Source organism: Caretta caretta, chromosome 3 (genome assembly GCF_965140235.1).
Source record: "Caretta caretta isolate rCarCar2 chromosome 3, rCarCar1.hap1, whole genome shotgun sequence".
Lineage (NCBI taxonomy): Eukaryota > Metazoa > Chordata > Testudines > Cheloniidae > Caretta > Caretta caretta.
In genome coordinates this window covers 115,153,185-115,180,735 of record NC_134208.1, presented here as the reverse complement: position 1 = coordinate 115,180,735, position 27,551 = coordinate 115,153,185, and the positions used below count along the sequence as shown (strand labels likewise).

Sequence of the window (27,551 nt, the reverse complement as noted above, 5' to 3'; positions counted from 1 at the left end):
AATTGACCTAACCAACTGTTCTCATCTCCGTGACTACAGATCATAACATCGCATAACTATCTTAACAAGAGTAACATAATATTTCTATAGCCAATGCAAACAGCAGGTTGGATGGCCAAAATTGTATATATCTGTAAATATATCACAAAAACAGCTGGCCTTTTTTTTTTTTTTTAAAAGGTTACCTCATATGTAACCAACAACTTTCAAGCAGGTGATTTATAACCTCTGCATAAACCTCCCCTGCTAATTTCCTTTCCCCCACTTTTAAAAGAAAGAAAATGAAAGAAAAACCACATATTATAAGTTCAATTACACTAAGAGAAAGGACAACAAATACTTTTTTTCCTTGCAAGGGTTTTAAAACAAATTCATAAAAGAAAACCAACAGCTGAAGCGTAAAAAATATTCTATAGCCATAGTCTTTGTCAGCGCTACAACAACAGGTTTTTTTTGTTTGTTTTTTTTAAAAACTCGTTTCCTATAAACTTGGCTGATGGATTGACCAAGGAGAGTCACAGAGGTTTGCACAAACCCCATCAGGCCATTTCAGTTTCATTTCACACAGGATGATTTTTTTTTTTTTTTGCCTTCACCTATTTTTTTCCACTGCTTATAAATCACTCAAAAAAAGCTCAGAGAGGCATACAGAGGGCTAATCTTCTAAATCAGAAATAAATCAGACTTTCGAGATGGAAAAGATCTATTAAATCATCAAGTCTATCCCCCTGCAAGTGCATTATATAGTCCCCAGACAGAGGATGCATCAGATGCAAAACAGATGCTACACTTCATTTTAGCCAAAAGAACGAGAAGATATGGACAAACGGTAATATGCAGTCATGGAATAACCAAGTATACATTGTAAAATGGGTAAAATAACATTCTGTTATCAGATCACATTGGAAAGAATGACAAATGTCACATGAAATAATCCATACCACATTAAGCAATATTTTAAGGACGGGCAAAGATTCTCAAGAAGAATCTTGCATTCTCACTGGCAAATCTTTTCAACTGGGAAGACATGTTCAAATAAATAATTTGAAACCCTACCTCATAACAAAACACGACTCTCTCCAATGAGATTTAAGTAGAAGCAGATTAAAGTACCACCACCCATTCCCAAGACAAAAGACTAAAATAACAGTAACAATACAAATAGGGCAAGCCAAACATTTAATGGTAATGATATGGAGTAATTGTATATTCCAGATAATTGAAAACCTATTTTGCCGCAAGGGTTGCATAAATATTTCATTTCCTTCATTTCTACAAAAGCCATTTTTAAACCAGATGATCAAAGACAAAAAATATATATTTTTTTAAACTGAAATGTAAATGGGCATAATGAAGACATGGGTTTTCTAGGCCTGATTTAGGACTATTTCAGTTTTAATAAGTGCAGAGGGGAAGGAGAAGCAGATATGGAATTCCTTGCAGCCACATTCAGTGGAAATAAATATACAAAAACTGATTTAAACAGAAAAAAAAGAGTAATCATTTAAAACCCTGTGGCCATTGCAGGTCTAATGTTTTAAATTTTATCTGGACTTCACTGAGGTAGTAAATTTTCATTTTTTTCACCCAGGCATACTCTCCTTACCTTCTTCCAGTTGCACGTACACAATGAATACAAGTTATTTTTGACAAATGGCATTGTTCTGATGGGGGGGACGGGACAAAAGATATACAAACACATGCTTGCTGGAGGGAGGAAAGGAGTTTTCACTGATTTCAGAGAACATTAAAAACCAGTGGTCCCCACTTTAACACCACTAGGATTTGTAGCATATGTGTAACAGCTGAACTGACTAATTAAGTGTTCAAACACAACAACAAAATCATTATTTTTCACCAAAAGAAAGGGATAAAAACAAGCCATGATAGGGGACAATGCTGTTATCACGAAGTGTTTAGTTCTTCAAAATAAACTTACTGCAGATACAGTGCTTCAGCTCAGTATGTTCTAAGCATTAGTTAGCAGCAGCGATGGCCCCCTCCCCAGCTTTTAAGATATTTTTTGTCAGTGACCCTAAGAAAGTCATCATAATATTCTTCATCACATCTGAAACAAGCATCAGTTTCAATTATTCTGGTTCCATCCATAATGGCAACATACAGCCTCTAACTGGGGGAGGAACAGGATAGTGGCACTGGAAAAGAAAGCAGGCAGAGACCATTTTTCCAGTAATTTCCAACCTCAACTCCCACCACTGACAAGCCCTAGCTCAGATGGCCTGATCTCAGCTCATTCTGGAGCACGTCAGTGTTGCTCAATGGATGGGGGGAGAGGGAGAAAAAAAGGGCAGGGGGAAGACTAATGGGAGGTGCTCCCTATCCCACAGATGCTTACATGTTGTATTTCCAGGTTCTACCAGCGTGCGGAGCAAGGGACTAGAACTCAGATCATTACATTTATCCCTTCTAGCTTCTGCTATCCTTACTCTTTGGCTTTTAGAATGCCTGATTAAATTTAAGATGCAAGAAACAGCAATGACCCTGTAAGAATTGCAATGTCTTGAAAACACATACACAGTAGAACAGTAATCTAACAAAGTATTATCAGTAGAAATTCCCATATAATCTTTTTTTTCTGCTATACTCTAGACAGCTGTTCCATTTATGTCTATGCTCTTTTACGCTTGCCTGGGTCAAACACCATAGAGTCCCACCCAGCCCACAAATCCTGGTTCTTCTGAGATTTGAAAGGACAGTCCACAGCTGGCTCAACAAAGACAGCTAAATAGGCTGAAACTCCAGGATGAGTTTCAGCAAAGATAACAGGCCTGCTTTGAGCCAAAGAGAGGGAAGGAGGCACCCAAATCAAAACTTAAATAAAACCTAGATTTGGTTGAAAATGTGAACTAGAGTTCAGATGGGTTTTATCCATCTTTTATTATGTTGACACATAAGAGTGTTGCAGAGTAACAGCCATGTTAGTCTGTATTCGCAAAAAGAAAAGGAGTACGTGTGGCACCTTAGAGACTAACCAATTTATATGAGCATAAGCTTTCGTGAGCTACAGCTCACTTCATCGGATGCATATTCCACAGTATGCATCCGATGAAGTGAGCTGTAGCTCACGAAAGCTTATGCTCAAATAAATTGGTATGCATCCAATGAAGTGAGCTGTAGCTCACGAAAGCTTATGCTTAAATAAATTGGTTAGTCTCTAAGGTGCCACAAGTACTCCTTTTCTTTTTACATAAGAGTGTGTGTGTGTGTCTAGGCTTCTTTACAATAAATATGAACACAAGGCAAGGTCTTTTAAAATAGACACAACATGGGTCATATTCAAAAAATAATTGAAGAAATGGTCTTAGTAAATTTTCTCATGAGTGCTAAGTATTATTCATGTTTTGGCAAAATAATTATCTGTGTTTTTCATTAGAAGGTACAATAGTTTTCCACCATCTGGATTACCTAATCTTGGTAGAAAATTAATATATCATACAGCAATTAAGTACATTACATTTTCCCTTTTATCATTTGTGAACAGTGGAACAGATTATTGGCTTTTAAAGTAACAAAATTAGTTGTTTCTTAAAATTATGTCATTAAAACTTCCCCGTGTGCCAAATCCGCTCTGAAGGGTCAGTATCTGCAAGAGCTTTCTATGTAAGTATTAACAGAAGGTTAATAGATTATCTTAATTTATCTAAAGGCTTGAATATTTCTTAGTTCATAATAATCCCATTTTACATACAATGTAAATGGAAATAGAATAGTATCTCTTCACAGCAGTTGCACATGATTGTACTAGATTTTTCTGAAACATTGGAATTGTCCATTTATAACTCTTTGAAAATCCAGGGGTATTTAAGAGTCAGGTCATAATGCAGCTGTGACAAGACAATTATTTTTACAATGGCTAAAGTCAAGCTAACAAATTCTGAGGCAGAAATGTAGTTGCCTGTTCACTGCACCAAAATCAAAGGAAATAAAGAGGAGGAAAATAAAAGGCTGAATGGTTTACACAACCTCTAAATTAAAATATAAGAATCGGGAATGTTAAAGCTGTCCTTTTACTTCTGGTATGCTGAGAGGGGCAGGAAAAGATTTAATTTACAAAAAAATTAAAATAAATAAATCTCAAATGCAGCTGGTAAGCCAAGCTTAGGGCCACGCCAGCCTCTAATGTATTCTATTTTAAGAAGCCTATTTAAAAGGCACTGATCATCATGGTATCTAGAACACGAGTTTTCATGTGACACACAATCGTTGGCATGTTTCAAGCACTTTTTGTATCCTGGTTAATTCTTGTAACCAAGCACTTTATTGTCATTTATGAGCATTCTGCTTTCACTGTACAATTAGAAAGTAAACTTTACCAGAGTGCTTATTTTGCAGGGATGCAGGAAACAATTCTAAAGATCAGAAGGACAATATGAAAGTTAGTATGTAGAGGCAGACAATGCAACTGGGAATTAATCAGCTAACTTCCATTTGTTCCTTTAGAAATCTCCGGGGTAATGTTTAAGGTAATGAAGGCAACATTTAGGTATTTGTGTAATGTAATTTCTGTAATGTCCCAGTGAATGACAAATGTTCACTCAAATTAATTAACCAGCCTAAAGTACACACCAACTCCCCAATTTCCTTCAAAATGTTCCTGCAAAAGAAACTGTCTGAAATAAAGAGGCAGTACAAAAGCAATGGAGGTACAGGGCCTGATCCAAAGCCCATTAAAATCCAAGGGAATTTTTCAATCCACAATATTGAGCTTTGGATCAGGCCCCAATGACTAAAATATCTATTAGCAAATTAACATGAATGAGGAAAACAGTTATTAGAACCCCTTCCTTTTTAAATAATAAGCTAGCAGAGCTCCATCTTGAGTTACATGTCTGATTAATTCCTAGCTAATGCTAAAATTAATGTCAAAAATGAGATTCATGCTTCAGTGAAAATGGACATATTAACTTGGTCTGAAAAACTGATGTATAAAATAAACACTTATCACAATTGTCACTAAAATAGTTTAAATTAATTTGCCTTGCCATGATACATACCACAAAGCAAACCTGTTTGGTCTACCCCTGCAAACCTCTGTTAAATGCCCACAATAATATATTCAAATATAGATATATATGTACAGAAGTCAGGAAATTCCAAGTATGATTGCATTATTTAATGTTTTGCTTTTCTCTCTGTTAACTTCAATGAATATTAACTGGAGGGGCAGGGGTAGAACCCTCATCAATAAGCAAAATGCATTTTACCAAATTTTCACAAAACATATGTCAGGCCTTTCAACATGCAAGGGAAAACAGGAACTAACAAGTCCACATCCTCAAATATAACCATAGTTCTTGTAATGTGACACTATAAATATGGGACCATCAATGCTCGATGATGGCAAGCAAGAAACCTTCTGTTTAGCTCCTGATCCCTGGGCTCTCTTGGGACATGACAAAGGTGAAGACCTCTGGATACGCAATAGGTTAGAGTAACAATCTATAAGCCACAAGCTTACACAACAACATGACTAAGTTTATTAGAACTGGGAGGGTTACTGCTCAGGTGCTATGGTAGTCCAGGCTTGCAATTGAGGTAGGCAAAGGCAAGTTTACTCAGAGCTCCACTGATTAGACCTCCAGACAAACTGGAAACTCCTTTGGAGACAAAAGTTAAAATGTACAGGAGAAGACTGGCATGTAAAACCTCAAACCTCATCCTGCCTGGGCCTTGAATTCTGCTTCCTAACAGTGATCTGCTAGGACAGGTAAGTCACAGGAAATGCCAGAAAGCTGAGCATGGTTATGGGCTGACAGCCAGAGCCTGAGACCAAATATTAAATAATAGCAGCTGTGAAATTGACATTCTTGTCAATTTCACAACTAATAGGCTCCCTGTTGTGAAACTGAGCCCCAACCCACTCCAACTGGCAGCCCCAGGGCGGAGGAGCTTCAGCTGTGAGCCCCAAGTGGCTGTCAGTACCCCTTACTCCAGCTGTCAGTGCCTCACAATACCCCACTTCAACTGGTGCAAGCACTCACTGTGAGGACACACACAACTGGCACAAGGAAGTATTATGGACACCAACAGCCAACAGATGTAATTACTCTGGTGGCTGTAAGTCGAGCTAATTTTGTATGTAGACAAGCCCTTACTATAATTAGTAAGGACCCCTCCACATGAGTAAAACACATCCTTCTCTTCTAGTTACCCTTGCAGTACATGGTCATAAAACACAGACAGACAGACATGATTAAAGAATGAAATTAAAAAACTAGATTTAAATTAAAATTATGGAAACGTCTTTTCACAGATGAAAGAAGTGTATACTTTTTAAAATGTTGTCTATCATTTAAAACCATAAAATTAAGATGGCCCAAATAATGATATAATCAGCTGCAAAAACACTGATTTGCCAAAGAAAAATTTTTTTAAACACCACACCTGTTCAACTTCAATTCAAAGTATATTTCCCTTCTTTCATTCTAGCCTTGAATCCAAAACAAACATTTTACATTAAAATTTTGAATTGGCTGCCACCTTGTGGTATTCTCTATGGAACATCAGATTAGATTTATTCACTGTAAATTGCTCAGTACATGTAAGAACTAGATACAAGGGAGTGGAATAACATACACTTTTCTCTAGCGCTTATTATTATTTGTAATACAGTAGAACCTGGAGACCCTAGGACTGTCCCTTTGCTAACCGTTGTGTAAAAAAATTAAAAACACGTACAAACTTCAAAGGAACGTTTCATAACAAATCCTGCATGCTCAGACTTCAATCAACCTTTTTCCATTGTCCCTCAGTGCTGGAAAGAGTTCTGCTCCTCTCTGTCCTAACAAGGGAAGCACTTGTGAATTTCTTTAGGTCATAAACTATGTAACAGTACCCTCATGCAAGAGGTCCTATTGCTATGGCAGCGAGAAGCAGGTGTCTCTTTCTAGCACTGAGGAAAAGGGTTGATTGAAGCACACAAGTGTATAAAACTTGCTTTAAATTGTGTGAGAGAACATACACTTGTGTGAACACCAGTGTACAGCTTGCAATCTAAAAAAGTTCACAAGTGGTTCTATACATAATATTCTGAAGCAGGGATCTTAACGTCTCACTGAGCTACAGCTTTTGAGCGAGCAGGGGAAGGAAAATTATCTGAGTGCTGAAATGGTCCGGGCAATGGAACAGCGAGCCTTCTCATGAGTTATATAGCTTGAGATTTGTACTGCCACCCAATACAGTAGTACTGAAGCACCTTCCACAAAAAACAGATTGACAGAGAGGTCCCTACTGAACTTCATGGAACATCTGGCTCTTCTCTCTTTTTGGGTTATAAATAGCTCTGCTTGGGACAGTTTTAAGGTATCTCCTCTAGAAGTTTATTATACAACCAGCTTCCTTCAGCTACTATCTCCTCTGCTTCCACCCCCGATCATCATCATCAGGCCCCTCCTCCAACCCTTCCTTCAATCAGGAAGTAAAGTCAAATTCTGAGAGAAATCTGAGGTCAAAGGATACGCGAACTGATTTTTTCCTCATTATTAATTATCAAAAGGAACTGGAGATTTAAAAATTTGTGGGAGGATGAGAATGAAATGTAAGAGCAACCCTTTAGATACCACATAAAACAGTATACATATGCTTACAACACATTTTTCTTCATCTCATCCAATTACGAGATTGCTTTTTAAAAGAGCTTCACCACTTTCAGTTAAAAAGGGGCAAAAGTCAGTCACACAGTTCTGAAGTTATTCTTGAGTTGTTAGTTCACTAAAGTGTTTTCTGATAGGTTGCTATCACTGTATCAGTGAAATTATGCCATTAAATATCCTCCCTCCCCAAACCTATGCTGAAGCATAAAAATCTCATAAATTGTAACAATTTGCACTAGTTAAAATATTCCCTGCCACTACTAGTGGTAGAGGGTCTCTCTTAAAGTTTTGAATGAACTCAAGCCTTCTTAAATTATTTACTTCCTTTTGTAAATTGTCAGAATCATCCTACAATGTTAGAAAATGTTAAAAAGACTGGAGAGTTGCTGAGTGGCTTCTTATGATTTGACATAAGAAAATATTTACCTTGCTCTGAAGTTGCTGTGTTTTCCACTGGCAGCTCATAGTCATGGCACCTTTTCTCTGAAGCAGGCACTGCAAAGAGGCTTCCAGAGGCCCACAAGTTCCCACTAGTAACACCTTCTTTCCATCTATGGTTTTAACTGCTTGACAAAAAAAGCCATCAGTCAGTTAAGCTGTCTATTGTAGTAAAAGACATTCACTACTAAACTTCATTGGAGCACAGATGTCCATGTAAGTGGACTTTCTGCTATTTGCCTTACTAAGAGACAAGGTTTTTAATTACAAGAAGCACTATAAAAGGGCTCCATATGCTAGTAAATTTCTGATCATTGTGATGTTGAAAATGCCATACGCTTGTCTCTGGAAGAACTAACACAAACCCAGATTCCATTTAATTCAGCAATATGTACTGAACATTCACACTAATAAGGGTAAGATTGTCACTTGTCTGGGTTTGTCTGCATATAATCCTTTAATTTATCCAGTTGTAACCAGGTACTTCACCTTTTTATTTAAAATTCACCTACTTTTAAAGGACAGTTGCTTCCAAAATTCAGAAGCGCAATGGGATAAGAGACTGCTTTTGAATGATTGATTTAAGCCTTGATAAAAGATGTTAAAAAAAAAAAATTGGGGGTTTACAGGTAAAGTCATCTGCAATTTCAATGTTACCAAATATACAATGTCACCCAAAACAAAAGAGCCATTCATTACTAATCTACAGGAAATTTTTGATTTATCCAAATTTTTGTGTTATCCAAAATTCATCTCTGATCTCCTAGGTAAAATCTGTGTTAATTCTGTTTTTATAAAAGTTTCAGGTATTTCTGGAGACCTTATAAAATAGGTTTGCCTATAGAAGCATCCAAGCCAATAAAACGTGAGTCTATAGACAAAGGCCATGGTACTACTCCTAGAAACAGATCTGCAGTTCTGAATTCAGATCTTGCTGAGATTCTCCATCAAAAGAAGGAAGCAATGAGCTGTTATTTCAAATGTAAAATTAAGCAAGAAAAACTGAGGCTGTGTCTGTACATAGTAAAAAAGCAATAAAAAGCAAAACAAAACGAATAAAGTTTTGCTTTACAGTTCATCTCTATGTCTATAAAATGTGTTCCCATACAGCTGTGAGGGTCACTGGGACCACAGTCTTCATTTTACTTTCATATATTTTATAAAAGAAAACAAAAACCAGATCAAATGGGTGTTTGTAGGCTTTATTTATTTTAACTTGTTACCATGGTTTTTCAGGTGGCAAAACTACTACAGTGGATTTACATTGAGTTTACATGTTTAGTTTGTGCATATCAGAAAAAAGGATGAAGAAATACAGAACAAGACTAATGTATGACAAAAACTGAAAAAAAAAAAAAAAAAAAAAATTAGGGGAAGATTTCACTACCAAGGATCTTATACAGGAATCTCACAAATCAACCAGAAAACAAAATCTTGTACTTGGCAATATTAGAAATAGAATTGCGCAAGACTGTCTTACCTATTTTGTCAAGAAGCTCCATCACAGCGCTGGCAGTGGGAGAAACTGAACAGTTGTAAGTATCTCCACGCACCAACCGTCCCAGGTTTACATCTGATACTCTATCAAGGAAAAACATGGAAACATATAGAACAGAATGTGTGTGAGAGATGTATTTTAATTAGAGCTTGCCCTATAGGTTACATCCTATGTGTTAAAATTCAGACTGCAAGGCTCATAGAACTAGCAATAGTATATGGTTACTAGATTTTTTTAATCTCTAAACTGCTATATCTAGCACTACTCCCAAGAGTTTAGATTTCAAACAAACATAGAACCATCAAGATAGATAAAAGAAGGGGAACAAGGGCTATTAGAAATAAAATGAGCGCAAGACAATTTGTCACATGTTCAAGTAGAATAAGAGGGAAACAAAGAGGGGAGGAAAAACGGATACAGGAGCATCTGTCAGGGGTGGATGGAAAGTTACATAAAAGCAGTGGAGGGTTTAAAGATGTTTGGAAGTACTCAGGATATCTGATGCATAGGAAGGAATGTTATTCCAGAAGACTGGAGCGTGTGAGAAAAGGCAAGAGTGAGAGGAGGAGACAAAAGGAACAAAATGGTAGGGCCGCCCAGGGTAGTTGCTGTAATTTAGACAGGACCCTAGGACTGTTTAAGTTATGCCAGGGCCTTTCCAGCCCTTGGAGCGGTTCAGGATAGACTGAGAGGGTGAAAACCTGTCTTAAAACTACCTTAGACCCATGCCCCCTTTAGAGGTTCAGCAAAAACCCTCACCTTGGAGCTTTCTTTAAAAATGCTGTCAATTAAATTAATAAAAATGATAACCACGCAGGACTGGACTACCTTAACACTGAATGAAGAGAATAAAACTGAGACATGGTTTTTGTTGCCTTTAAGTACACTACTTCTCAGGCTTACAGTTAGCAAAGATTAAAGCACAATGCCATCAAAATGATTTAAGCAGACACCGTGTGCTTGATTTTATAATCTTTTGTCCACATTTAATGACACAGTTAAACGCAGTGACTGAGGAGTCCATTCGTGAAAAGCAATGGGGAAAATAGATTTTTAGAGCCATAAAACTTGTATCTGCTCTGGCTACCTCTTACTACTTAGCTTACCCATCCACATCCTTCTCTGGTTTTACTGCATTTAATATTTTGGTGCTGTATGCATTTTCAGAGAGGTGAAGGGCAATGCCGTGAACCGTAGGATCTTCATTGAGTCTCAAGATTTCACCAACAATCTAGGAAGTTAATAAAATGCTTTAGAAGACAGGATAAAGTCAAAAGTAGAACATTATGAAATAAAAATGGGTTGTAGCTTTAAATAATGCTTATAACACATGGCATTTGTCATCTGGCTATTTCTCTCATGGTTTAGCAGAAAGAGAAGCATGCAGCGAATCTGTGGAGTATACACACAAGGCTTAGTGAGTACTAAGTACATTAACAGTTATCCCCACATATGGAGTTGCAGGGGTATAACTGAGGGAATTTGTCCCCAACATTGCTGAAATGATGGTCAACAGATAAGTGTATGTAAAGAGACCTGTTCCACTATGAAGGAAAAGGGAAGAGAGCTTAATTATGATATTTAAAGGGCAAGGACACAGAATAAGACCCTGCAAAAACAATTTCCATTAGCCATATTAAAACCAAAAACAAAACTAACTACAATTCAGAACCATCAAGATGTTTACATGGCTAAAACTGTTTAACTGTGTGATTTTGTTGTGACCCTTGTCCTACCCTCCATTTCCCCATAACTCTACCTCCCCATTTGTTTATCACTCTCATTTCCTATAACACATCCAAAATAGAGATTGTAAACTCTGTGACAGGGAACACTCTTATTTGTTCTAAATAGCACCTACTAAACTTTTGGAGGTAGTAAAAATAAAAAATAGCAGTTGTGAAACCATTACCTGATACAACAAAAATTCACAGGATCATGACCACTTGTCAGGAATTCTAAGAACCTCAAAGGAGACATTCAGCTCAAATCAATGTACCACTAGCCTCGTAAGTCTGAAAAGCCACAACCCCATGTCCTCTAACTCATTGCTCTCATCCTCTTGCATCCACACAACCATCAAATCCTGTCAGTTCTTGCTCTCTGACACCTCTAAAATCCATTCATTACTCTCTATCACCAAAATCTTTATCCTGCAATCTTCCTAGCTGTCACAACCCACCTGCAATCTCCCATCTTGCTCCCTTCTACACTTAGGTCAAAATGGAGTAGGGAAAATATTCTGTGTACCATTTCATATTAACTAACTCTTCCCCTACAACAGTCTTCTTCGTAGGCCCACTGATTGTTTTGGGCTTTGCTGCAGATGTCCTAGAATTTATCATTGTGGGATGTTACATTTTTATTCAGATATCCCCAGTAAATCATGATATTCTTGTCTATGGCATGTTTAAAAAAACATTATAAGTTTTGAAAACTATGTCACGGACAAAAGACCAAGACACACACACCCCTAGGCCCTGTCAATGAAACAAGAGTTTTCATAATAACAACGTAGGCTTTTGCATTCTTGAATGACTATATCAAACTGGTCAGAGAAGTCTGTAGGACCTAGAAATAACAGAGGGTAGAAATTAGTTTTTATATTGATATCTATCTGCATGATGCAGGCCCATACAATCATAATTAAGGGGGAATCCAATACACTTCTATGATTGGTTGGTGGCCATCTTTAACCTCCTTCCCCACCTCCCCATGCAATTTATTTTCTATTTTAAATTATAAAAAAGGGAAAGCTTGTTTGCTCTTGCTTAAATCTTCTGTTTTTCCTTTTAACCTAATATATTATGAATTAAACCACTAGGTTTCCTTTGTAGCATTTTATAATGTCAGCATTTTATTTACATTTCACATAACACTCATTGTGGTGCAACGTTCTTCCATGTACTGAAATCCTGAATATTGAGAGGATTTGGTCTCTTACTGTGTAGAATCTTAGCAAAAGCTAGACACTATAACGGTTCCAAAGAACATATTCAGAAGTCAAAGTTTAAACAAACGTGGTTTTGGACAGAAACCATCTAAAGAAGAATATGAAATTTGTTACAATAAAAGAGCACTTAAATGATCACAAGAGGGTTTTGTTTTTAAACTCATGTTTTTCAAAATATCAAGATCCTAATATACTTTAATGAAGTATAGCCTTCAAAACTATTTTTAAAAAACAAATTAGTTTTTGGTAAGACCACCAAAATAAATTTAAACACTTGTTTTTGGAACTCTGTGTGTTTGGTTTTTAAATATGGGTAGGGTGAAGACATGATAAACTAGGAACAAAAGAAAAAATACATATTTTAAAAGGGAAACACATTTCCAGAAGAATTAAAATGACTGAATGTAAAGTTTGATTTAACAACCAATTGAACGTTTTTGTGCTCAGCTGGTGCAAATGTTGTTCTTCACCAAACAAAAGATAACCTCTGTATATAGGAATACGTACAATGATATCTAGTGCAGGAGGTGATTTTGATGTAACAAAATGACACTCAGAAAAAAGGTTTTATCTTCCCTTATTACGAAGTGTTTAACTTGATAATCTAAACTGGCCAAATAACAGACAAGTGATACAGCCACATATCCTTAAACAGCACAAGAAGCACAAAGTTGGGCCTCAAACCAAAACTAGAGGCCCAACTACTTCCAGACCTTTTAAGTGTTTATAAAACTTCGATACTGACCTAAATCTGGTTGAAACAATATTTTAGACAAAAACACTCCCAATCCAGATTTGAATTTTGTGTCTGAATCCATCTCTAATAAAAACATCTATATCAAACCTGATCCATTGTGATACATTCCATTTTCCTGTGGCTTCAAAAATTAAAACTTATACTGTAAACAAATTACAGTATTTCAAAATTTCCTTTTGAAAAAAGTTAACTAGCACACACTTCTTCATTACCTGGCTAAGCTGTATGTTTGTGCATCACAGAATCAAAGAAAATTTACTATAAAGTCATGTAATTTTACATTTATTTTAGCTTATATTTATAATGGAAAGTGAGGCTAGCACTAAGTAAGAGCTTGTGAAGACTACCTTGAAAATAAATTTTAAATAGCTTTAAAAAAAACCTGGCTTTTAAAAAATTATGTAAATTGTATGTACATGTAAAAGAAACTCTTGAGTGCACAGAGTCCTCACAGACCTCACCCTCACTCAATCAGGAGATCCACATTTGCTTCCAGACTCTGCAATGAGCCTGCTGTGTGATACTAGGCAAGTCATTTAACCTCTCAGAGTCAGTTTCTCCATCTGTGAAATGGAGATAATGATACTGGCTGGTCTTTCTAAAGCAGTTGCAAGTTCTAATGAAGAAAAGCATTATACAAGTGCTAAACTTTTATTAATAATTATTAACACCTGATCATTTTGACATGCTTAATACCATTCCATATGACTATCCTATACTTCTAATCTTTTTACTTGTACTTTGTACTTTTTAAGTATACTTCAAACTCTCAAAGTCCATAATCCGATAAGCCTCTCAGCATTTCTGTGAGTCAAGGCTATATTATCCCCATTTCACAGATGGGAAAATGAGGCAGAGAGACGAAGTGACTTTCTCAAGGTTATCCAGGACATCTACAGCTGACCCAGGAAGAGAAACACACATTTTCCTATTTCTAGTTTGATGGTTCAGTCAGAAGACAATATGAAGTGGAGCATGAAAGTGCTGTGGTACTAGATAAACTTGTGTGAAGGATGTGGGGCTGATCCGTAATAATTTACAAATCCTGTATGTGATGGGGCTAGTGAGACAGTTAGTGGGATAGTATGGCTACACTGGGTTACTGGAATGTTTACTGTTTGCACATGTTGGATTAGTAGAGCTGTTAAGAAACTAGCCAGAAGACAACACAATGGCTCCCAATCAGCAACTTCCCAGTAAATGTGACAGGAATCATTGGGAGACAATGCCTGAGCTTTTAGCTGGGAAGATGCTATTTCCAGGCTCCAGCCATAGTTACAACACCCATGACAGACTGATGCAGAGTCTGCTGGAGGATCTGAAAAAGCAAAACCTGCCTGATCTTCTACCCCAGAGGTAGAGCCCTAGGGTAAGACAGACACGTTGTAGGCCTTCTGTTGTGTAAAATCTTTTTTCCTTTTATGTTATGCTCTGCTCCTGATATGATTAAACAGTATTTTGGTGTGAGGAAGCTGTTTGGTCACAATTCTCAAAAGGAAGACTTGTAGGTGCTAAACTTAGTTGGGCCTGCTGAGTAATCATGGTTAGTACATGGGGGGCTGTACTTAGGACTCAGTCCTAGAGTGGGAGAAATGTAGGATTCCACCCCTGGGCAGGTGACGGCAGGAGGCCTATTACCTGAGGGGGCTCTCAGAGAGATCAGAAAAGGGGACAGAGGTACAGTTATCCCTGTAATCATGACAGCCTGTATTATGGTTATGGGGTCCCTATAGTGTTTTAAAAAAACCTTTCACAACGTATAACAAAATTCTCTTCAGTGAGTTGTAATAACAAGCCCACCTGAAAACAGAACACACACCCTATTTTCTATTGAAATACATAATTCAGAAGATAAACGAAGTTAAGCATTTTTTTTTTACATTTGGGGCTATTGCTAAAATATCAGGCCATATACAAGCAAAACAAAACCATAATAGAGAAGCAAACAGAAAGAGAATACACAAGCGCTAAAGTACCATCTTTAAAAATACACCTGCCCGGAATAAGACAAATCCACATCTAGAGTTTTAAAATAACCTGATTCTGTGCAAATTAACAGCTGAAAGAGAGACAGCTGCTACTGCTATTTACCTCCATGGTTCACAGAATTCCTACTCAAAGCTTCAGAGTAACAGCCGTGTTAGTCTGTATTCGCAAAAAGAAAAGGAGTACTTGTGGCACCTTAGAGACTAACCAATTTATTTGAGCATGAGCTTTCGTGAGCTACAGCTCACTTCATCGGATGCATACCGTGGAAACTGCAGCACACTTTATATATACACAGAGAATATGAAACAATACCTCCTCCCACCCCACTGTCCTGCTGGTAATAGCTTATCTAAAGTGATCATCAGGTGGGCCATTTCCAGCACAAATCCAGGTTTTCTCACCCTCCACCCCCCCACACAAATTCACTCTCCTGCTGGTGATAGCCCATCCAAAGTGACAACTCTTTACACAATGTGCATGATAATCAAGTTGGGCTATTTCCTGCACAAATCCAGGTTTTCTCACATCCCTCCCACCCCCATACACACACAAACTCACTCTCCTGCTGGTAATAGCTCATCCAAACTGACCACTCTCCAAGTTTAAATCCAAGTTAAACCAGAACATCTGGAGGGGGGGGGGGGGTTAGGAAAAAACAAGAGGAAATAGGCTACCTTGCATAATGACTTAGCCACTCCCAGTCTCTATTTAAGCCTAAATTAATAGTATCCAATTTGCAAATGAATTCCAATTCAGCAGTTTCTCGCTGGAGTCTGGATTTGAAGTTTTTTTGTTTTAAGATAGCGACCTTCATGTCTGTGATTGCGTGACCAGAGAGATTGAAGTGTTCTCCGACTGGTTTATGAATGTTATAATTCTTGACATCTGATTTGTGTTACTCAAAGCTGTTTACCTCCATGGTTCACAATGGCAGAGGCTATGATTTCATATCCACAAACTTCTACCTGCTTCTGGGTTGTGTTACTCAACAGATGAGGTTCCCATTCATTATGAACACAGCAAACCGTATCTTGATTGTTGTTTGAAAGGTCTGGTTTTCTTAAATGGGTAACAGATTCAATGCATTATTTGTAAAAGCGGCTTACCAAAAATATTAAAGTAAGGATCCATAACAACCACAAGGTCGAGACAGAAAAATCTGTATCAGGAAGGATCCGTGTATGTAAGAGCTAGTTGTTATAGAAAGCACATTTGGAAATTATTTTTGAGACTTTACTAAAGTAAAATAAAGTAAAATTCTATTAATAAAATCCATGAAACACAGTATATGAAATCTACATTTCTGTTGTGCTTTGCAACCCGGTCATTATTTAGAAAGTATGAAGGGTCTGGATGAATGTATTATCGACTGTATACCCTAAACTTCCCAAGCACGATGAGATGAGATGAGGAGAGGAAAGGGTGATAGCCTTAACTCTGAAATCCCTTTTTATTTTTAAATTCATTTGGCCCTTTTACAATGTTAATAAGAGGTTTCTGTATTTAATACATACAGGCCCAAATCCTGACCTCGGTTACATTAGTTCAGTGCCTCTGACAAAACTGTGCAACCAAAGTGAGAATTTGGTCACCTCTATGTTACCAAATGAAGGAATTTATTACTACTATTTTTAACATTACCTCTGGCAGTGATGTAAACAGCCAGTTATAAACATATTTAAAATAATTCTAGAAATAATATATTCAGTTTAGAAGTTTCTCTGGCTAAAACCTGATCTAATACAGTGAAGGAGTATATGTATTCTGGAGAGCATGGAGGGAAAAGAAACTGCATTAGACAAGATATCAAGTTAGGGTCCCAACTGTGAAAACTCTCTTTATGTAGAATTTCCACTGACTTCAACAGAAGTTCCACATGTGGAGTATTTGCAAGATTATACCCATGATGCACTCTGTTCTTATGGTTAAGGCACTAAACTGAGAACAAGGAGATCCAAGTTCTGTTTTCTGCTCTGACCCTTCCTATATATAGGTAAAAATGGGTAAATATTTGCCTACCTACACAGGAGTGCTAAGAGTATACGTTTATGTAATGTCTGGAAAGTGCTCAGAGGATTCAATGGTGATGAATGCCATAAATATAAATTTTAAACGTTTCCATTTGGTGTTATGATTCAAGTGTAAAGAAAAAGATTCCAACGAAGTGCTACAGTTACCTCATCTTCACTGCTACCCTGAGGAAGGCAAATGTGAATAACGTGCAGACCAATCTGCCAAGAGAAAACAAATATTTTAAGTTACTACAACAGTCAGAGGGCTCACAATTAAAATCAACCACATCTCCTAATCCTCACCTCTTTGGCAAAGTTCTGGTTTATTTCTTGCACCAAATCTTCATCACTTGCCTTAAGGGGACCAAAAAAAAAAAAAAAGGCAGAATGTAAGTAATCTAAGGACAGAATTTGAAACCAAAGAGAATTTTATGATTATATAGGATTATATTTTAAGAAAAATTGTGTGCACTCTGATCCACAGATCTACAGAAAGAAGGTGCAGCGCAAACATTTCTCTCTTTTCAAGATGCTGGAACTAGGTATATTGCTGCACCCCCTGGCTTGAAGCAGTTTCCATCATATACAGGGTTCACAGTTTGGTTCAATGGCTCTCAGCAACCCCACTATAAAAACCCCAGTAGTGAAAGGGGGTTAAAGTTGCCCAGTCTATAGGAATCTGACAGAAGGCCAGCTTGGAATATTTATCTTGGCTTGGTATGTTGAAATACGTATCTTAAAGATAAGAGTTGGATGTTTTCCCTACTTTAAGCAAATTTGTTTAGTTTTTAGAAAAGGCACCAGTCCAACAATACTTGAAAGTGAAGTCATTTTTGAATCCCTATAACAGGTAAAGTACAGTCAATGGGCAATAAAAGCATTCTCTACACTGCCCCCCAAATATGCCCCAACTCAAGTCTTTTCCACCTCTATTGTATGTGATGTGAGCCACTATCTACTGGGAACTGGACTAAAGTCACCAACTCTTTTCACAGACCCCAACAGAAATTTATCTTATGGCAATTGTTTTTAGCGACTATTGATCTGGGACAGTTTTGAACCAATGACTTAGAAGTAAAAGGACCTGCATCCCATCACTATCCTTCTAGTTGTCTAGTAATTTTTCATTTTAACAACTCAGTAGAATGGATTATTACACATCTTCCCAGTCTGGATGCCTTAGACACCAATTCTGACAATGGAAATTGGTTTCATACGGAACCTAAAGAGAGTTATCCTATGACTTTCTGTGGAAACCAACTATACAGCACTAAGAATGTATACTTCTAAGACAGCAGTTCTTTAAGACTTGGCAATAAAGCCAGCTGTTGATCACTCATGAAATTCTCAAATAGTAGAACTTGTTGCTTCTTTTAAAAGTTGTCAATAATACTTTGTACGTATATAGCATTTATTCGTAGAATCATAGAATATCAGGGTTGGAAGGGACCTCAAGTAGTCATCTAGTCCAACCCCCTGCTCAAAGCAGGACCAATCCCCAACCCAATCTATTATTAGATTTCATTCCACAGCTTATGAGAAGCTAACTAGGAAACACCAATCAGTACAAGTGCCCTTCTATTAAAGTTTTTTCTGCTACTCTACTGATAGTACATAAATAATTTTTTTAAATGTTTCAAAATGAAAATAAGAAGAAACAATCCTTTAGTTAAATAAACAAACAAATACTTTACCTGTACAATGGCAAGCGTCGGCATAAATGTAGGGTGTCCTTTCTGCAAAGATGCCAGGACTTTCTTTGAACTCTGAATGATTTCTCTGCAACACAACAGTAACATAGTATCAACGTTTGTTACACATTTCCCTGTTACACCATGACCAGAAAGCTGTTGACATTAATTTTCCATACTATTTTAGTGACAGAATTCAGAACTACTGAATATTTAAACATGTTCAATGGTTTTCATTTTCAAAGCAATATGTATATATTAATAAGTACAGTAACATTTGGCAGCTGAGTATAGCAAAACTGAAGTAACAAATCCAGCCACAATAACTTCATTATTTAACTTGCATTTACCATTGCTCCGACATGCCCAGTCCTTTAGATTCTGCACCTCTAATTATTCCACAAGGCTTGGAAAATCCACTCACCAGTGAACAGGATACTTTATTAGCTAGAGGGGAGGGGTAACACTGACATATGCACTTTCTGCAGAGTTTGTTTCATTTCTAGTATCCCTAAAATCTAGGGGGTGGGAACGATTTTCAAATGTGATCCAAACAAGTAATCTCTTCCTGAGACTGCAGATAGCTCCAGTAGCTCTAGGGCTATCTAGCTTCCTCAAGAGGCAACAAAGTGAACTTGCTGAGATGAGACTAAGTTTCAGTGCTGCTATTCGCTGCCTGTGAGCAGCACTGAAACAAATGGAGCCTTGTCCAGTTCACTGCTGTATTAATGGGGAAATAAATCAATCACTCACTCAAAAATTAAGGAAATAAAATATATAAGCTTGTAATGAAGAAAATAAAATACATAAACATTACAAACTTTGAAGTCCAGGGGTACAAAAATTACAGTCTTTACAGGTACATTTAAGGAATACAACTTAAAATTGAGCTGGGAAAAACAAGCTCTAAAACCCCCAGAGAGCAGCAGAAATTTCCCACCTCTTTGCAGAGTTTGAAACACAAGCAATGCAACACCAAGAATTTGAAAGTGAAACTGACTATAAACAAAAGCTTCAATGATTCTTATTCTCCAAGCTGAAGGAAATATGAGTAGTAAACAGTAGTAAAGGGCAGAAGTAGAGAAGTACCTTTTAAATTCTTTCACGTTTACTAACCTACAGCATTACTAAAACATAGTAAAGGAATCAATTCACCGCCTCTGGTGTATAATGTTAATGCACAGTGGATTTTTAATACATAATTTTATACATACTGTAATTTAATACACAACTGACTTCACTGAGAGCAACACTTGGTTTTACTCTTTATGTTATTACACAGAACCCATGGAGTACGTGCAACGTGGCAGAGTTAGCTGTACTCGCGGAGCCCTCACTTAGTTTTCCCTTTCCTGATATCAGGGCACGTTGGTTTGTCAGAAGAAAGTTACGCGCCCACGAGTGTTGTGCTTGAGGCGAGGGGAGCAACGGGAGCCCACGGAGCGTGTCATGCCCAGGGGCTGCTGCGAAGTGACTCCCCCAGAAGAGGTGGCGCGGGCAGGGAGAGGAAAGCTGAACCTCCCGGAGCCGGGGGATGGCAGCACCCGCCTTGGCCTGGGGGTCCAGAGGGAGCCTCTGTCCCAACTCCGCCAAGCTCTTGCATCAGACGCAGCGGGGCGCAGGCAGGCCCGGAGCCCCCACGGGAAGCCGTAGCCCGACGACAAGCGAGAAGAGCTGCGCCGCCGCCGCGAGGCTGTCAGCGGGGGGCAGAAAAGACCCCGCGGCACCTCCCCGCCCAGCCGCGGCCCCCGGGGCACGTGGCTGCGCTGGCTCCGCTTACCCGGCCGCCGAGCCCCGCGCGCTGCAGCTCCCGCCGCCGCCAGCCTGTTGCTTCTCCCAGCGGCCCCAAGTGCTGGCCGTGCCCCGGCGGGTCGCGGGCGAGCCGGCTTGCAGCGGCGCGGGCCCCTTCCTGCCCGCTAGCGAGGCGGCGGCTCCCCGGCTTAGTCGGCAGAGCGCGGAGAACCTCATGCTGCGGCGGCGGCTGGAGCGGGGCGGCGTGAGGGGGCCGAGCCGGCTGAGGGCCAAGGGGCGGGACACAGCGCAGCAGCAGCTCCGGGCTCGGGCGGAGGGTGAAGCAGGAGCCGCTAGGGGCGCCCCGACTCGGCCCTTAGTCCCGCCGCAAAGGCAGAGCGGCTTCCCGTGCCGCTCGGCCAGGCTCCGCCTGCAGCCTTGGCCCCCTGGTGCTGTCGAGCCTGCCTTGCAACGCTGGGCTCGGCCTCAGGGAGAAGCCAGGGCCCCCTTCCAGCCTCACAGGAGTCAGCAGTGCGCCGCCGGCAGCCAGGGCCTCGGACCCAGAGGGCTGCTAAGTCTTGGCCCCAAGCCCGGTGTTGTGCAGCACGGCACAGCTCAAGCCCAAGCCCCAGCCCTGAGTCAGAGAGGGGCTGTATAGTGCAGTGTGGACAGCAGAGCAATACCCTGGGGCTCAGCAACCCTCAACTCAGGTTTACAATGCAGTGCAGATGTTCCAGGACAGGCTTAGAAACCTGGACTGGTATGAGCCCAGCTTCTTCCCTATAGGTTTACCCCATAGCTTTAAGTGCCATAGGCCTCAGTTTTCCCATCTTTACAATGGGTGGCACACTGCAAGCCCTCCCCCCCCCAATACACATGACTACAGTTTAAGTTGACATTGTTCCTTTAAGATTAAAAGTTTCATAAAGCAGTTTAGGGCCTGTCTCAATGGAACAACAACCTTACTCAGACTAGTCAAAGTCACATTTACCTCTGTGTAATATAATATTAATAGCCTACGTTCACCAAAGGTCACATCTGTAATGAAAACTAAATGTTGCTACCGGCTATAAATAAATGTATAATGTAAGCAAACAACCTCCAATGCTCAGGTGCATTCAGACAAAACTAGAAATATTTTATGTTTGTCCACCCACCCACCCCTGCATCATGATGTCTGGCTGTCATGGTATTACCCCACCACTATCTAGTCAATAGGCCACACAGTTTGATAAAGATCAGGCTGACACTTTGTCCTATGGTCTCATTCTTCAGAACAGCCAAGAGACCAAGAACTATCCTGGAGTCTGCTGATCCACTTTAGTTTAAATGGTACACAACCTAGGACTTGTCAGTCAGAGATGTCTTGCAGTATAGCGAATGACACTGATATGAAAACTATGGGGCACAAGAGACCTGAATGTAGAATCAACTTTAGGCTGAGCAGAGATGTGCCAGGCCTTTCATATTGTAATGGGTTGTTCTATTTTCCCATAACCAAGCAGGATAATTAAGAGGAACTTGCTCACTCTGTCAGACAGCAGGAATATTTTAGAGGGAATGAAGTGTCTCTAGGGATCTTAGGTGAGGTTTGGCAATGGTGACCCAACACTCCCTTTAGAGTAGAGCAGCAGGATTTCAGCAGAGATAACAATGTGACCATTGAGCATGGGATGTAATGAAAGAATAGGATTTTAAGGGACGAGCAGGGACTTAAGATAGGCAGGGAGAGCAATGGAAAGTCATTTACTACCTGTAGAACAGGTCTTTGAAAACCTTGCTGAAATACTCTCAGACACCAGACCCTTTTAGGTTTCAGAGGAACAGCCGTGTTAGTCTGTATTCGCAAAAAGAAAAGGAGTACTTGTGGCACCTTAGAGACTAACCAATTTATTTGAGCATGAGCTTTCGTGAGCCACAGCTCACTTTGAAGTGAGCTGTGGCTCACGAAAGCTCATGCTCAAATAAATTGGTTAGTCTCTAAGGTGCCACAAGTACTCCTTTTCTTTTTGCAGACCCTTTTAGTGTTTTCACAGGCTAACAACACTTTCACATTCACGCCTCACTGTTCTCATAGGGTGCTGTATAACATTCATTACTTCTAGATTGCAATAATTTTGTCTCTATAAAGTGGTTTGATACTATGACCATACCTTTTATGAACGTAACAGTATCTTTTAGGCAAGAAAATGATGAATAATTAATTCTGTCTTTTGTGGGCAGAACTCAGGCTGTAAAACCAAGGTGGCCTACATGTACAGAGAGTGGGGCATGATAGCACAAACCATCCGCAAACCATGTGCTGCTGGAGAGCCTAAAGCCAGCTGGTGCAGCTGAGACAGCATTCAGGCTTGGGCTGACTGAGAGATGCCCTGAATCAGTGTTTCCGAAGAACCCTAGCTGAAATTTAATGCTGCTTTCCCCTGATGGTTCACCCACATAGTTACTATCATGGTAGCTTTGCCTCCCATACCCTCTGGAAGACTCCAGAGGAGGATCAGCACAGTAATCCTGCATGTTAGGGGGCTTATTCCTTCACCCACTTACTTCCCTGGTCCTTCTCGCATGAACAGAGAGCAACAATACCCGAAGTCCAAAGGTGCAAACAATTTGATGTTTATTGGGGTGAACTTCCAGCAAGCATGATTCCAGTTTCCTTCCTTAGTATCCTCCTTCCCAGCTCTGACACCACAAAGCCTTACACCTGTGTCCCTGTTCCCATTCCTGCCCTTAGCCAAACATGATTCCAATTTTCTTACCCCCATTCCCTGTTCCCATCTCCCCCTTTAGCAAAACATGATTCCAATTTTCTTACCCCCATTCCCTGTTCCCATCTCACACACCCACATGCCTACCCCCACCCACACCCACACCCCGTCACTTCCTCATTGACTACAGATTATATAGTAAAACTTGAGTTCTGCTTAGCTATACCTTAACCAATCATTTTCCTGAAATTTAACTAACCAATCCTAACATATTGTAACATGATTATGTAACCAATTATATCCCACCACCTCAATTAGTTTACACCCAGCAAAATTAATTATACAGCAGACAGGAACAATCACAGAACCAGACAGAGATTATACAGACAAACAACAGCAAAGTGGGAACTATAATGACAAAACAATACAGAAGTGAGGATTTCACATCCCAGCTATTGATAAGTGAGTTCTTGCCAGACAGGATGCTATCAAACTAAGTTTCCTTTTACATTTTCTAGGCACTTCCCTTTCTCTGGAGGTGATAGGAATACAATCCTGTCCTGATAGTGCCTAACAGCCCAATAGCACCTTATTTCAATGTGACTAGTTTGGAATGTGAGGATGTGACCGGTCGCTTCCCAGCTTATGGCTGCCTCTGCTGCTTAGCCAAAGGCCTGAGCCTAAGCACAGGGCCACAAACTGTCACAGTAAGAGAAGGCCCTTACACTGGCAGACAGTGGTTTTGATTCTTTCTTTCTTTTATACCTCTATCACTAGCCAAGTGATAAGAATACACCTAAATTCTTAGAGTATAGGCCTTTACAGACAGGCCTGAATATCTATATCCTAACACTGCACAGCTACTGTAGTCCCATTCTGAAGCCAGCAGGAGTAATTTGAGCCCTTTGTCTGAACATATGAATGCTTTGTATCCTTCTTTCTTCCAAGAACAGGTAATGTGAGTGACTCTAAAACTTCACTATGTAAATCTAGGAATAGAAAGAGGAGGTTACTTACCTGTAACTGGAGGTTCTTCGAGATGCGTGGTCCCTATCTGTGTGCAACTGTGGGTTACGTATGCGCACCATGCGCCCTAAGGTGAAGAATTTGAAAGTAGTGTCTGTTTCTCATGTGCTCTGGCTCATCTTGTGCTTCTGAGGTGATAAAGGGTGGGCGGGCTAACTGCCTCTCCAGTTCATTCTCCACCACGAATCAGAGAATATCTGAAGCAGAGGGGAAGGAGGGTAGGTTGTGGAATAAAGATAGGGACCACTCATCTTGAAGAACCTCCAGTTTCAGGTAATTAACCTCCTCCTCCTCTTCTTCAAGTGATGGTCTCTATTGTATTCCATTGGGGGTGTTTGACAAGTAGTACCTACATAGGTGGAGGGTGCGAGGATGAGAATGGTAGGGTTGAGAAGAGAACTGCCTTCCCAAAGAAGGCATCAGTAGCTGAGTCTTGCACCAGGGTGTAATGTCTTGCAAATGTGTGGACAGAAAAGTGGCCACTTTACAGATGTCTAGAAGGGGTATGTCCTGAAGAGACAGTACAGTTGCAGCTTGGGCTCTCATGGAGTGAGCTGATACCCCTGGAGGGGGAGGAGGAGAGGTTCGAGAGTGGATAGAGTAGAATGCAACCAGATATGTTTGGAAATTCTCTGGGTGGAGATGGTGTATCCTTTTACTCTCTCCGCTATAGAGCAAACAGCCTTGGGAACTTTCTGAATGGTTTTGTTCTCTGCAGGTAAAAGGCCAAGGCTCATCAAACATCTAGGGAGCGAAACCTGTTCTTCAATAGATGCGTGCGGTTTCAGGAAGAATACAGGTAAGAATGGATTGATACAGGTGAAATTCTGAAACCATATTAGGCATAAATTTGGGGTGTAGGTGTAAAGAAACTATATATTTGTGAAATAGCATATGGAAGGTCTGCCATCATTGCACCAAGTTCACCAACTCTCCTCGACAATGGGATGGCTGCAAGAAAGGCGACCTTCATGGAGAAGAGGCACATGGAGCAAGTCCCCTAAGGGTCCAAAGAGGGGTGGGCATGTCAGAACCGAAAGAATGAGAATGAAGTCTTATTGGAGTATTATCTTTCAAGGAGGTGGGAAAGTTCTTATTAGGCCTTTCCATAATTGCGTGGTTAGTGGGTGTGCAAAAATAGAGTAGCCCTCCATAGAGGGATGGAATGCACTGATAGCCATCAAGTGGACTGACAGGGAACTGAGGGATAGACCCAATGTTTTCAAAGGGGTGGAGGGAGGGAAGAGATGCTGAAGCCACTGTTTCATCTGGTGATGATGATGACAGCGTGGTAGTACTCCTACTCCTCTTCTATCGGATTCGAAGGTAAATTGATCGTTCCCTCGAAAGGACCGCAGGTGGTAACTCCCTAGCATATCAGATAGATTCCAAAGGGGGATATTTGTGCCTATGGCCACTACGTGGGGTCTAAAGGTGGTGGCAGTGGTCCCCATGGCATGGGGTACCAATCACTCCAAGCCAGGTGAGGTAGTGGTTGGTCCCAGGGTCGTGTGGGTCTCCTGGGGAATGGTGGTACAGGAGGAGTGGTTCCTCTGATGGTTCCAAATCTCCTGAGGAGGAAAGAGTTAACTCTGGTTCCAATGGCAGTACTGGCAGTACCAATGGAGAGATGTAGATTGTGTATTGGGGGGTTTGGGGGAGAGGTGATAAACTCCATCCCACCAGCAGATCTCTCAGAGGCAATATAAACTCTGGAAATGGAGGGCTCTGATGGGGGTGGAGGGGATTCTGAATTCGAAAGAGCAAAAATGCCCTATGGTGCAGCCATGGTTCTGGACCTCCCTAGTATAAGAGGGTCTCTTTTTGCCCAGGCCATCGGTGCCAGTGATGATGATGCTATCCTGTGGTGGTCAGTCTGGAGAGTCTCAGGTTTTATAAGGAGCTGTGGATGACGGTATCAAAGGTCCCTGGTGTGGAGCTGATGGAACCCTAGGTTTCTGTACCTTCTTGTTTTGCTTATGGGATTTAGGACATAGAACGTCCTCATGGGCCGAGCCAGTGGGTTTGCTCATAGGTATGTTCGATATCTTCAGAATGGATTTAGAGAAAGACTTAATTCCATGCTTATGTGAGTGCTTCCTAATCTCCCAACTAGGGCCCAGCACTGGTGTTGGACTTTCCAGCAGGAGGCACGCACCTTGCTGATTTATGCCAATATATGGGGAGGAACTGGCCAATGGGAGCTGGGGGGTGGTGCCCGCAGGTGAGAGGCCCACAGAGCCACTTGCACGCCTCCGTCTAGGAGCTGGACCTGCTGCTGGCTGCTTCAGGGGCGTAGCACAGTCTGCGGTGCCAGGAGAGGCAGGAAGCCTGCCTTAGCACCCTCGCTGCGCCGCTGACCGAGAGCTGCCCAAGGTTAAGCATGCCCCAATCCCCTGCCCCAGCCCTGAACCCCCTCCCCCCCACCCAGAGCCCCTCCCACACCCCAAACTCCTCATCCCCAGCTCCGGTCATGGCCATCAACAATTTTCTTCAACTGTGTCGCCAGAAAAAAGTTTGAAAACCACTGCTCTACACAACATTTACCTGAGTTCTCCAATTGCTGGGATGAGCAAACCTTCACAAATCAGATGGGCCAAGGAGAAGATGTTCAGAACACAATTAGGTTTAAAACAGGGTTTGGGTTCTAGTCTAAAGCCAGACCAGTGTAATACAAGGTTGTCAGCAGCAGAGATAGAGCCCTGGACCTCTGGATCTAAAAGCATGAGACACTACTGCCTGAGGCCTTGCCTACACTGGCGGTGGCATGCATAGCTGCAGTGGCACACTGCAGTGAAAAGCAGGCTGTGTCTATCTTTCCGTGGAAGGCTCCAGAACAGGTGAAGCAGTGGGGAAAGGCTCTGGTAGGGGGGAGCTGCTGGAGTCTTTCCCTGTGGCAGGGAAAGACTCCAACAGCTTCCTGTGTCAAGGAAAAGCTCCAGCAGTGAGGAGCCTGGAGCCTCTCCTTGCTGCTTTCCCCTGCCAGAACCTCTCTCTGCAGTGGGAAACTACACTGTTAAAAATAGCAGCGTCCACATGAGAGGCACTGCTTGGGCATGTAGAGAAATGTCTACAGTATATACCCGAATATTCTGGCATGTCATTACTCTACTTGCCTAAGCAGTGCCTCACCAT

The 27,551-nt window shown here is 40.6% G+C and overlaps 1 protein-coding gene across 2 annotated transcripts in view; it reads right to left on the bottom strand.

Moving 5' to 3' along the window:
• MTHFD1L (methylenetetrahydrofolate dehydrogenase (NADP+ dependent) 1 like) overlaps positions 1-21,046 on the bottom strand; it is a 255,883-nt gene extending 234,837 nt beyond the window's left edge. The window contains exons 1-7 of one of the 2 annotated variants that reach the window (XM_048844238.2): positions 20,732-21,046; positions 18,955-19,039; positions 17,564-17,614; positions 17,426-17,479; positions 10,656-10,780; positions 9,532-9,632; positions 8,040-8,179 (exon numbers count right to left, since the gene is read on the bottom strand). In XM_048844238.2, the coding sequence (XP_048700195.1) occupies positions 8,040-8,179; positions 9,532-9,632; positions 10,656-10,780; positions 17,426-17,479; positions 17,564-17,614; positions 18,955-19,039; positions 20,732-20,919 (744 nt within the window). In that variant the 5' untranslated portion in view covers positions 20,920-21,046. The remainder of the gene's footprint in view (positions 1-8,039; positions 8,180-9,531; positions 9,633-10,655; positions 10,781-17,425; positions 17,480-17,563; positions 17,615-18,954; positions 19,040-20,731) is intronic. The other variant, XM_048844239.2, reaches the window with a different exon arrangement.
• Between the last annotated feature and the right edge of the window lie 6,505 nt (positions 21,047-27,551).